This window comes from Candoia aspera, chromosome 1 (assembly GCF_035149785.1).
Source record: "Candoia aspera isolate rCanAsp1 chromosome 1, rCanAsp1.hap2, whole genome shotgun sequence".
Classification (NCBI taxonomy): Eukaryota; Metazoa; Chordata; class Lepidosauria; order Squamata; family Boidae; genus Candoia; species Candoia aspera.
This window is the reverse complement of record NC_086153.1, coordinates 268,758,385-268,772,119: the sequence shown is the minus strand read 5'-3', so window position 1 is coordinate 268,772,119 and position 13,735 is coordinate 268,758,385. Positions and strand designations below refer to the sequence as shown.

Sequence of the window (13,735 nt, the reverse complement as noted above, 5' to 3'; positions counted from 1 at the left end):
GATTGTTAATGTTTCTTCCAGCGATTTTAACTCCAGCCTTGGATTCCTCAAGCCCAGCTTGTCGCATGATGTGTTCTGCATACAAGTTGAATAGGTAGGGTGAGAGTATACAGCCCTGCCATACTCCTTTCCCAATCTTAAACCAGTCCGTTGTTCCGTGGTCTGTTCTTACTGTTGCTGCTTGGTCCTTATACAGATTCTTCAGGAGGCAGACAAGATAACTTGGTATCCCCATACCACTAAGAACTTGCCACGATTTGTTATGGTCCACACAGTCAAAGGCTTTAGAATAGTCAATAAAACAGAAATAGATGTTTTTCTGAAACTCCCTGGCTTTTTCCATTATCCAGTGGATATTGGCAATTTGGTCCCTAGTTCCTCTGCTTTTCTAAACCCAGCTTGTACATCTGGCAATTCTCGCTCCATGAATTGCTGAAGTCTACAGCTTTAAATGCACCTGGAAGCAAATGGGCAACCAGTGAAGCTTGCAGAATAGAGCTATTGCACGGGCATACCAAGGCATGTCCATAATTGCCTCTACTGCCGCACCCTGGATCAGATGAAGCTTCTGAGTAGTCTTCAAGGGCAGCCCTACGTACAGCATGTTGCAATAGTCAAGGAACAAGGTAACTAGGGCATAAGTGACTGTCTGAAGGGTCTCCCAATCCAGGAAAGGGCACACCTGGCACACAAGATGAAGCTGTGCAAAGGCCTTCCTGGCCACAGATGCCACTTGCCCATCAAGCAGGAGCTGTGAGTCCATGAAGGCTCCCAGATTGTGCATCACTTTTGAATGTGGAACTGCAAACCCCATCCAAGATCAAAGATGGAATATCCCTAGAACCAGGTGTCCCCAATATCCACAGCTATTACCACAGCTACATAGTTTTCATAAGACTGGGTTGAAGACAGTTCCTCTCCCTCCAGGCCCACACAACCTCCAGGCACTGGGATAGAACCTCAATATTCTGTAATTAGAATTGAATCTGGGTACCTTCTGAGTTTCCTTGCTTTATGCTACCTATTCCTTATATTATTTAGACTGTTTCCTAACTTTGGTAACTTTGAAAAATGAGGACCAACTCCCATAATTCCCTAACCAGTATGGCCATTTCTGAGAATTCTGAGAGTCTACATACCTGGAAGCTGCAAAAATGGGAAACTGATCTAGACTATCTAATCAGTCACAAGATTTTTATTAGAAATCCTCAACCCTCTGGTATCTAGCAGATATCCTCTAGTATCTGTTTCCATGCCTGCCCTAGAGCAGGGGTTCTTAACCTCTTTTGTGCCATAGACCCTTTTGAGAGTCTAGTGAAACCTACAGACCCTTCCTCACAAAAAATGTATTTAATTGCATAAAATAATATACTTAGATATAGACTGTATTACAAAGGAAAGAAATTATGCTCAAATAAAGTTACCAAAATGTATTTATTTATATATTTACACACACACACACACACACACACAACACACACACCTACATACTTCTTTATTAATACAGCAATGGGCTAGAAACCAAGAGACTGAGAGTTCTAGTCCCGCCTTAGGCCTGAAAGCCGGCTGGGTGACCTTGGGCCACTCTCTCTCAGCCCAACCCACCTCACAGGGTTGTTGTTGTGGGTAAAATAGGAGGAGGAAGGAGTATTTGATATGTCCCCCACCTTGAGTTATTTATAAAAATAATAAAGGCGGGATAGAAAATAAATAAATAAAAATCAGTAAGAAGACAAGCTAAATTTCAGTCAGAAGCAAATGAAAATAACACTGTATTTTTTTTCCCATCCAAGTTCATAGACCCCCTGAAATCTATCCACAGAACCCATGTTAAGACCCTCCTGCCCTAGAGGGATTTGCTTTCTTAATAAAGCAATCCTAGAGTTGCTTTGGTGACTGAGGCAGCCAATAAATTATTAAATAAATTAGCAAACTTAGAAAGAATAAATCATTTTTATTAAAAAAGAAAATAACCTACTGCTTCCCCAATTATCGAGGATCTCAAACTCAGTGAAGTCACCTAATAACATTAAATGATGTATCTTTAGCCAAACTGTTGTGGTTCCGGGCTCCTGTTATTTATTTATTAGATTTATATTCCATCTTTCTATGGGAGCTCAAACCAGATTACTTAGGAATGTCCCTTTATTTCAAATGTACAACAACAAACCTGCCAGGCAGGCTGATCTGAGGATAATTGCCCAAAGCCACTCAGTTAATTTCCATGACTGAAGGAGGATTTGAAACTGGGTCTCTCTGGTCCTGGTCCAACACTATAGCCACAACATTGCAGAGGCTGGCATGCATCTGCAGAGAACTTCTCAAGGAGGAAAGAAGCTAGAGTTTGGCGCCTAGGCAGAATACCTGGCTGCACAATTTCATAATAGAGAGGAAGCCAGAACAAACTGTGATGTACAGAATGCAGCAGCTCACTCAGTTAGAAGGCATTTGAAAATGCAGAATATGAGATGGAGTGCCTCTAACACAGACAGTTTACAGGACCAGGGATTCTCCTACATCATCATCATAAATTACTAACAGTTGTGTTAAGCAATCAACAAATCTGACTTCCTCAAAACTCACAAACTGAGGATGCTGACTACTAAGTTTATTAAATGTCTATAACCCCAAAACAAAGCTCAGAGAACATCAACAATGCAACATGAGTGTTTGCTTTGAGCTTTGGACCACAGAGCAAGCATGCCAAGTCCCTAATAACAACTTAGGCTATGATTTGAACTTAGGCAATATCACAGCCAGAATCTACTGTATCATTCACAAAAGCTGCTATCCTCCTATCTCAAATTCTGCCTTTTTCCACATGGAAAAAATGAATGCTCTGAGAGGTAGGATTTTGCCATGGGATGGACTGCAAAAAGAAACGAAGCTATTTCTACCCTGCTTTGGAAACTAGCTTGTAATCAACAAACCATCTGAAAATGATGGGTTCTTTTATCTTTCCCCTTTCTCTAGAAATGATAAATATAAATTATTCTAACTTTAATTTTTATGCAGCAAATGATTTAAAGAATGGAAAATAAATTTCTAAGAACAAGTAATAAATTTGTCATTGCTATCTTTCTTGATGGGAAAGACCTGCAATTTCCTCAAGAGTGTTAATGACTAATAATGACAAAGCAAGAAATCTAGAGTTTGCACAAAATAGTTGTGACCTATGGAAACCAAATTTTTGTACGATTAGGTTGTTATGTCTTGATATCATATATAACATGATCACATTTGCTTTACAGAAACAGAGGAGACACAGAAACTATCTAGTGGCCATGAAGATACCAACGTGACTTTAAACTGTCCTCTACCTATTCCAATGAACACTAGCATTAGTTAATTTTTTGTTTTTTTATAATTTTGCCTACAGCTTGCACACATATTTTTACTATACAGCTTGATTATAATTAAGCACTAAAAACACAGAAATTTTATTTATAAAGTTACGTGGCCATAATAGAGCAGCAGTATGATAGTGTGTGGATAAGCTAAGAGGCATTATCGCTACTACTGCAGTAGCCAAATGCAATTTATTGTAGGCCATGATGAGTGAAATTACCTTTGATATCTGCTTATAGGTCCTATCTATGCACAGCAAAAATACAACTACAGGGAACAACAGAATCCAGATATGATTTGCTCAAGGTCAGAAATATGTTCCTTATACAGCAACAGCCAGGATACCCTGCTTTGATACTCAACCAGGTTAACAGTCCCAGCTTTACTATTACCAATTAAAAGAAAATAGCCATAAAAGTGCAGATACTACCATAGGGTAATAAACAAGACCTTATCGTTGACAGCGGTGTGCATTACTAACTTCAAACTCATTCCTTGTCCTAATCCATCAGAAACTTCCTGGGTTTAATAGGCTATAAATGGTAGAAGCTTTGAAGTCCAAGGATTAGGAGCTATAAGAGACAGACTGAATGAAAGACTTAGTGAAGCCAACTTCTGCTGTTCAACCAAAGAGCTAGGTGGAATGAACTGTATGCATTTGAATTAAAACAAATTAAATTAAATCCTTCGACAGCAGACCAAAAGATTCCACAAGCTATCCAAGTGTTAAAAATACACAGATGAAGGGGGTAGCTGGCGGTCACATAAGAAAATTATTAAAATATGTACCTATAGGTAACTAAATCTCAATAAGAAACAAACCTATGACCTTCAAGGCCAATTATTTTCACACCAACAAGTTCAGATGTTTTCAGCAGCAGCAGCCAACAAATGGCTATTCTAAGAATTACTGTAATGGGCAATATTTTCAACACAGCAAATAGCAAAATCTTACATGAAAATAACAATTTTGCTATTAATTAACGTGGGTGCATTGAAAGTTCAGCTAGTAAAAACTGAACACACAGCAGTACAGAAGTAATAGCAAGAAGCCACTAAAATACTTCAGATTTCCCAAGCTATGTGCAGATGTGGTAGACTAGAATTTTTATCATTTTCATCTATCAGTGACATGGAAGCTGCCTAGTTGAGGAAACCTGAGTATTTATATATTATTTATTTATTTTTAAAAAGGTCTATATAGCCTACATGCAGTATACAAAGAAGATATAAAGAGGAAATCAACAATACAGCAAATAACTGTTAAAATGACAGAATACAAACAGCAAATCATCACCAAGTTGAAGCTATTCTACAATGCTTAAAAAAAACCTGCTAGAAGGCAGAGAAATAAAGACATTTTAGCCTGATGCCTAAAATAAATCAGTGTTGGTGTCTGACAAATATTCCTCAAGAAAACATTCCAGCCTACAAAACAGCAGTATAAAAATGTGGTAAACACAAGAAGACAGCAGGTTCTGCCCCACTTTCCCCCTTCAGTGGTTTAGAAAGGTTTAAAATTCTCAGAAAATAGGCAGGTCTTTACCTGGATGTGTAACTGTCAAGTGAGCATGACTGGGAAAAATGTTCCCATGACAGAGAACACTGTCTGGTAAGTATTCAGTTTACAAGAATTCACAAGAAAACCTTTTGATGATCTCAATTATCAGGCAAAACTGGGACAGTCAGAATCATTTGTTCTTTAGAAGCTTTAAAAATAAGCACTCCTACTACAAATGAAGGTAAGGAGTGAGCCAATCCAATGGGCTGTTTCAAGCATTTAACAAATATAGTTCCAATTCCTGTCATAAAATGAGGGCAGCCATTTTTTCCTGCCAGGAATTGTCACACACACCACTGTGTAATCTATTTCTATTTCTAGAAGCATTCTCGTTTTCAGTTCAAAAGTGTATCTTCTCCTCATTCAGAATTTAGTCCACTGGTACTAGAGTTAAAAGCGATCTCCAACACTTTTAAGGTCTTTATCTGACTTACCTTCTGGTGGAACTTTATTCTGGTTGTTCCAAACAACTAATAACTTGGAAAGGCTTGGTACCTTTGAGACTTCAGTGATCACTCGAAAGAGACTTTCAACACGATCATACGTCAAGACAATAGCAGTGAAGCCTTGCGACTGGGGTGGGATCAATGGGAGAAACAGTGGATTGCTTACACTGCTCCATTTCTGAAAAATGAAACACAGAGAATCAAACTAAGGTCAGATTAATTGTAACTGGAGAAAATTTCCAAAACAGGGACACAGAGGAGATCATTTTAATGAATATCTTAATTGATCCAAACAACAAACCAAAGAAACAATTCTTTCAAGAGCTTTTGCTATGACAAACAGGAGACCATTAAACATTACTTTTTATATATTTTTAGTTCATGAGCAAACCATCAAGTATATTTAAATAAGCTGGAAAAAAAGTTGAAAGAAAGATTAGTAGAAGACACACTAGAGGGTTTTAAAAAAATTAGCTACTTTGGGTGGCTTCTGGCTGACATCTCTCTTCTAAAATGGCTGCTTAGATTGTATATTAATTAAAACTAGGCCAATAAGCAGCAGTGTGCCACAATTTTGGAGGAATATGAAATAAAGTGAGGCAATTTCATAAACCTGGCAGAAAGTAGGCACAAATAAAAGGGAAAGTCCCTCTTTGTCCTATAGAGAAAGAAAAAACATTAACTTCAACAAAAATAGAGTTGTTCCATGGTTCTAAATATTAACCACATAAGCAGTAAAACAACAAAAGAAAATAAGCAAAGTTTCAAACTTATTTAGTGTCCTTTGGCTTTACCAAGAATATCCTCTAAATGCTTTAAAGGTTAATTTTTCTATGCTGCCAATATAACCAAACACAGGATACAGGAGCAATTAGCACAGTAAGATGGAATTGCAGAAGACATTTATGAATATCTTTTTCCATTCCTAGTTAATGTACAGGCATGATGAAAGACAAAAATAATAGAATTATATAAGCACTGAACTTCAGCAAAGGATCGTTACCTTGTCGTGGTGCTGGAGCTTGAGCACCTCAATGATGCCATGAGCTAAACCGTGAAGGGCCACCCAAGACGGGAAGGTCATGACAGAGAGGTCAGACTAAATGCGATCCCTGGGGAAGGTAATGGCAACCCACCTCAGTATTCTTGCCGTGAAAACTAAATGGATCAGTACAACCAGAGATATGTCGGTATACCATTGGAAGATGAGACCCCCAGGTCGGAAGATGGTCAAAATGCTACTGGGGAGGAACAGAGGATGAGCTCAACTAGCCCCAGACGTGATGACGCAGCTAGCTCAAAGCCGAAAGGACGGCTAGCGGCCGACGGTGCTGGTGGTGAACGGCGAATCCGATGTTCTAAGGATCAACACACCATCGGAACCTGGAATGTAAGATCTATGAGCCAGGGCAAATTGGATGTGGTTATTGGTGAGATGTCAAGATTAAAGATAGACATTCTGGGCGTCAGTGAACTGAAATGGACTGGAATGGGCCACTTCACATCAAATGACCACCAGATCTACTACTGCGGACAAGAGGACCACAGAAGAAATGGAGTAGCCTTCATAATTAATAGTAAAGTGGCTAAAGCAGTGCTTGGATACAACCCAAAAAACGACAGAATGATCTCAATTCGAATTCAGGGCAAGCCATCTAACATCACAGTGATCCAAATATACGCCCCAACCACAAATGCTGAAGAAGCTGAAGTAGAGCAGTTCTATGAGGATCTGCAGCACCTACTGGACAACACGCCTAAAAGAGATGTTATTTTCATCACAGGAGACTGGAATGCTAAGGTGGGCAGTCAAATGACACCTCGAATTACAGGTAAGTATGGCCTGGGAGAACAAAACGAAGCAGGACACAGGCTGATAGAATTTTGCCAAGACAATTCACTCTGCATAACAAACACTCTCTTCCAACAACCTAAGAGACGGCTTTATACATGGACTTCACCAGATGGACAACACCGAAATCAGATTGATTACATCCTTTGCAGCCAAAGGTGGCGGACATCTGTACAGTCGGTAAAAACAAGGCCTGGAGCTGACTGTAGTTCAGATCACGAACTTCTTCTTGCACAATTTAGGATCAGACTAAAGAGATTAGGGAAGACCCACAGATCAGCTAGATATGAGCTCACTAATATTCCTAAGGAATATGCAGTGGAGGTGAAGAATAGATTTAAGGGACTGGACTTAGTAGATAGGGTCCCGGAAGAACTCTGGACAGAAGTTGGCAGCATTGTTCAGGAGGCGGCAACAAAATACATCCCAAAGAAAGAGAAAACCAAGAAGGCAAAATGGCTGTCTGCTGAGACACTAGAAGTAGCCCAAGAAAGAAGGAAAGCAAAAGGCAACAGTGATAGGGGGAGATATGCCCAATTAAATGCAAAATTCCAGAGGTTAGCCAGAAGAGATAAGGAATTATTTTTAAACAAGCAATGCGCGGAAGTGGAAGAAGACAATAGAATAGGAAGGACAAGAGACCTCTTCCAGAAAATTAGAAACATTGGAGGTAAATTCCAGGCCAAAATGGGTATGATCAAAAACAAAGATGGCAAGGACCTAACAGAAGAAGAAGAGATCAAGAAAAGGTGGCAAGAATATACAGAAAACCTGTATAGGAAGGATAACAATATCGGGGATAGCTTTGACGGTGTGGTCGGTGAGCTAGAGCCAGACATCCTAAAGAGTGAGGTTGAGTGGGCCTTAAGAAGCATTGCTAATAACAAGGCAACAGGAGACGACGGCATCCCAGCTGAACTGTTCAAAATCTTGCAAGATGATGCTGTCAAGGTAATGCATGCTATATGCCAGCAAATTTGGAAAACACAAGAATGGCCATCAGACTGGAAAAAATCAACTTATATCCCCATACCAAAAAAGGGAAACACTAAAGAATGTTCAAACTATCGAACAGTGGCACTCATTTCACATGCCAGTAAGGTAATGCTCAAGATCCTGCAAGGTAGACTTCAGCAGTTCATGGAGCGAGAATTGCCAGATGTACAAGCTGGGTTTAGAAAAGGCAGAGGAACTAGAGACCAAATTGCCAATATCCGCTGGATAATGGAAAAAGCCAGGGAGTTTCAGAAAAACATCTATTTCTGTTTTATTGACTATTCTAAAGCCTTTGACTGTGTGGACCATAACAAATTGTGGCAAGTTCTTAGTGGTATGGGGATACCAAGTCATCTTGTCTGCCTCCTGAAGAATCTGTATAACGACCAAGTAGCAACAGTAAGAACAGACCACGGAACAACAGACTGGTTTAAGATTGGGAAAGGAGTACGGCAGGGCTGTATACTCTCACCCTACCTATTCAACTTGTATGCAGAACACATCATGCGACAAGCTGGCCTTGAGGAATCCAAGGCTGGAGTTAAAATCTCTGGAAGAAACATTAACAATCTCAGATATGCAGATGATACCACTTTGATGGCTGAAAGTGAAGAGGAACTGAGGAGCCTTATGATGAAGGTGAAAGAAGAAAGTGCAAAAGCTGGTTTGCAGCTAAACCTCAAAAAAACCAAGATTATGGCAACCAGCTTGATTGATAACTGGCAAATAGAGGGAGAAAATGTAGAAGCAGTGAAAGACTTTGTATTCCTAGGTGCAAAGATTACTGCAGATGCTGACTGCAGTCAGGAAATCAGAAGACGCTTAATCCTTGGAAGAAGAGCAATGACAAATCTCGATAAAACAGTTAAGAGCAGAGACATCACACTGACAACAAAGGCCCGCATAGTTAAAGCAATGGTGTTCCCTGTAGTAACATATGGCTGCGAGAGCTGGACCATAAGGAAGGCTGAGCGAAGGAAGATCGATGCTTTTGAACTGTGGTGTTGGAGGAAAATTCTGAGAGTGCCTTGGACTGCAAGAAGATCCAACCAGTCCATCCTCCAGGAAATAAAGCCAGACTGCTCACTTGAGGGAATGATATTAAAGGCAAAACTGAAATACTTTGGCCACATCATGAGAAGACAGGACACCCTGGAGAAGATGCTGATGCTGGGGAGAGTGGAAGGCAAAAGGAAGAGGGGCCGACCAAGGGCAAGATGGATGGATGATATTCTAGAGGTGACGGACTCGTCCCTGGGGGAGCTGGGGGTGTTGACGACCGACAGGAAGCTCTGGCGTGGGCTGGTCCATGAAGTCACGAAGAGTCGGAAGCGACTAAACGAATAAACAACAACATAAGCACTGAAAAAGCAGATATAGCAATGAGGTTCCTTGAATCTGGACTCTATAAAAACCCTACAAAAATTGTAGTTGGCCAAAAAGGTTTTTCACTTCTTGTTTAAAGTCACAGTTATACAGAATACTGTAAAACACAGATCTAAAAGATCTGGGCAACTCAATCACTTTGCTTAATATATGAGATCTCCCTGAATTTCAGTTCCATATTAAATCCCTCAAATTACATTGGGTTCTGCTCCAAAGTGCATGACAGTGTTCACATGTAGAGAAGACAAAGAAGACATACAAATTGTATTATAAGAAAATTGCAGTAACTTGAATAGTTGAATAGTTTTTTATTGTTGTTGTTTTAATTGTATGGCATAGTAGTTTGGTGTTCATGCTGCTTTTTTTCTTGCTGGGAAATCCTTCTGAGGTCCAGCAGCCAGATGTGTAGACTATTTAGCCATGACAAGTCATGTTGCCCGGGGTGCACCACGAGGAGGCTAGTCTACATTGCACCGAGTTGGGCTGAGAGAGAGTGACTGGCCCAAGGCTACCCAGCCGGCTGTCATGCCTAAGGCAGGACTAGAACTCACAGACTGTTTTCTAGCTCAGAACCTTAACGACTAGACCAAACTGGCTCTCAGTTGAGTTGAATAGTGCTATCTGTCTTCAGACCGATGGAAAGGTGATACAACATGCTTTAAAAATCTTCATATTTCTTCTGCTAACCCACTTTCTTTCTCTCTGTAATATATAGGAAGGCTTGTTTTTTTTTAAAAAAATGGAAGGGCAATTACGCAATCCCTCCTTTTTTAAATTCAGTAGAGTCTGAAAAGGGACAGATATGCAATGTATTTTGGTGACTGTGCATAAAATGGTCAAGGAGAAGATGCCTTCCAGTAGATCTCTACTCCTGGTAATTGCATCTATGCTACTTTTGTTTTTCAGCAGTATTATAGAAAGAGAGTTTTCAATTTCCCAGTCTAACCAAAAGTTCTGTAACTACCCAGTGGTCCTTCATCCAAAAACTGACCAGAGCAGACACTACTTTGCTTCTGAGATCAGCCAAGGATAGACAGATGCTCCTAATCTCCAAAGGCTTAAATGTGCATATTGGCCCTTAAAAGATGCATAGAATATGTAAAATAATTTGCTTTAGAAGATAAATGACTAGATCCTCATTTTCAATGCTGGTATATGGTCCGCATGATTACAGCTGCAGCTATGTGCAGAACTCCATGGCTTATCCCTAGAACAGGATGATCTGAGCATTCCAGGACTGGATTATCAATTTCCAGAAGTGTATTTTCCTGAACAGGAAGTGGTTTGTGATGTTCCAGACATTTGATTAAAGATTAGGAAGAACATCTTGAAAGTAAGGCTTGTTTGATGGTGAACAGCTGTCTATGAATTCTTTGTTAATTGTTGTTGAATTCTTGATTAATAATTTTAAATAGAACGTAGCCACTCATTAGCTGAAGAGTAATCAATTTCTTGCATAACCAAGCTTGAACTGTTGACCTTTGAAGCTCCTTCAGGCTCTATAATTCTATATTCTTCTTCACCTCATAAAAGTCAACTATTAATTAAAAATACCAAGATCAATTAAAAGAAAACAGCAAAAGCTAATGCTACAGTAGAAACCTAGCCTCCAGATGCTCTGGATTATGAACTACATCATACTTGACCACTGGCCTTCATGGCTGCAGCTTATGAGAACTGTAATCCAAAACATCTGGAGTGAACCAGTTGCCTATCTCAAGTTGCTATAATACAAGCAAATACCAAAAAAGCAACATAATAGAACTCTGATCTAGCACTTCATTAGTAAAGAAATAATGCAGCAATACTCATCACCTCAAAAGCCTCCCTTAAATAGACTCACTGTTAATTTGGCAGTAGAATGAACTGAAAATACACTGCCCCACCCATGTTAGCAGTTGCTTGGATGGAGCATTTTCATAAGGAAACATGAGGAAACAATGGGAGCCAGTTTTTGAGGCAACTATGCAAGCCTTGCAAAAGATACAGCTGCTTTAACTATTTGAAGAGAGGTGCTTTATTCACATTAATGCTCATTGAAAATATATTTTGCACAGGCCTAGCTGGGTTGTAATATCTTCTAGTCAGAAAAAAAGTGTAAAAACTCTTCAGAACTTGGGAAAAAATGAAAGAATACATTCAACTTTGTGACACCCAACAGTGAACTCTTCAAAAATCAAGTTTCTTCATTTGAGAGTAACATTTCAAAAGAGCATTTAGGCATGGCAGAAGCACCATTAAGAGCCAACCCCCTGCTGCCTGCCTGAAAAGTGTGTCTACAGTCTGGGACCTCTTGACCTCTCCTTCTGCAGGAAATTGAGCAAATTCAAACTTCCATGATTTACTTGGGTCTTTTAAACTTCTGTTGAAGAAAGGCAAACAATGCAGGTAATTATCTCAACAGAAGCCTAATTAAATCACTATTATAGAAACAGGGCATGAAATTGATGGTGACCTAACGATAGTTCTTCACAAAAATGGAAATGTGACAGCTACCATTTGTTTCAGGGATATCCAGTCCTTCAACAGACCCAACTGAATGTTCATCTAACTCCCACTAAAGCAACTGGCATTCATGATGTAATCATCCATCACTTTCTTTGACAAAGTGCTGACATTCAGCTATGGCTAAGGCAATCCTATCCCACTCCCTCTTTGCCACCATCAACTAGCTGATATTCATTACATGAACCACAGTAACTCAAGACTGATAGACCTCTTATTATGAATCAGTTTTATGCACGAGCCATAACAAGTTGCAAGTGTCAACTTTGCAATAATGATCTCATATTGCATGGTCTGCCATTCCTGGCTGTTTGATAGTATCTCCTTTCTGCAGAGAGCAAAAAAGCCAAAGCACTAGAATCTGAACCTGAGTGCCAGGTTGGGAAACCTGCCTATCTTTGGTGAGATTAAAAGAAAAAGACACAGCTCCACAAGAAACAACTCATTTGGGTCACATTTCCATAAATTTTCTATTTATTAACAATTTATTTTAAGACCTGGTGAAAAAAAATGTTTTTTCTCTTTCAACTGCAGGCAAAATAAATCTATTTAAAAACCAATAAAGGAATTAGTACTATTTCGTTTCTCAAAAGTAAAAGACTGGACCTAACTCCAGAGGGAAAGAGAAAGTGAAAAGCATATCAGCAAGAAAAAAGAATACAAGAATCACGTGGGACTATAATGTGGCATATAATCAGCTCATTTCTTCTGAAAATTTCAATGTAATCTTTCTGATATAAATAGCTCAGCCATAATAGTTGAAGTAATTAAGTTTATGACAATGATGAATAACAAGTAATTCTTAAGTAACAATTAGTAATGTGGAAATAGCTTGATACCTAACAGAAAGATCACAGGTGGAATAAACTCTTATACAAGTAAAAAGACCCAGAAGAGATTATTACTGGCCATATTCTGCTTAATAACTATCAACTTACAGGTAGTCCTTGGGTTACAATGGCAATTGGGACCGGAACTTCCGTCACTAAGTGATGGAGTCGTAAAGTGTGACGTCAATCCTGAACGAATGGTGGTTATGACCGGTCCTCAGAGTTCCGGCCATCCAAGCACTCCCATGGTCACGTGATTGCGACCTGGGTGCTTGGCAACCTGTTTGCACTTACAGTTGCCAAGCACCCCGTGATCATGTCATTGCCATTTGCAACCTTCCCTGCCGGCTTCCTCAGAAAGTCAATGGGAAAACCAGCAGAGAAGGTCACAAGTCTCTGGGGGTAAGTCTCCCCCACCTACACACCCTCTCCAGCCCCTCTGCTCGCACTGTGCTGGCCACTTGTGCACCACCACATACCCTCCCCAACCTGTGCTGCACCCTTGCCGCACCCCCTTGCACCCTCCCTGACCCTCACAGAGCCTTTCTTGCACCCCCTCCCTGACCCGCACAGCACCTCTCATGCACCTCCTCCCTGACCTGCACGGCGCCTCTCGCATACTCCCTTGCACCCTTGTGTACCCTCCCTGGTCTGGGCTTAGCACCCCCTTGCACTCTCCCCAACCCATGCCTCTCACGCACCCACATGGCACCTCTTATGTACCCTCTCGCACCCACCTGATCTGTCCAGCACCTCTCACACACCCCTTCATTTCCTTGCAGCACCTCTTGCACACCCCCTGGCACCCTCC

The 13,735-nt window shown here is 40.3% G+C and overlaps 1 protein-coding gene across 1 annotated transcript in view; it reads right to left on the bottom strand.

The window, feature by feature from the left end:
- Nucleotides 1–13,735, bottom strand: part of EXT2 (exostosin glycosyltransferase 2) — an 89,827-nt gene that overhangs the window by 23,679 nt on the left and 52,413 nt on the right. Inside the window, exon 9 of the mRNA XM_063289650.1 lies at nucleotides 5,344–5,533. Coding sequence (XP_063145720.1) covers nucleotides 5,344–5,533 — 190 coding nt within the window. The remainder of the gene's footprint in view (nucleotides 1–5,343; nucleotides 5,534–13,735) is intronic.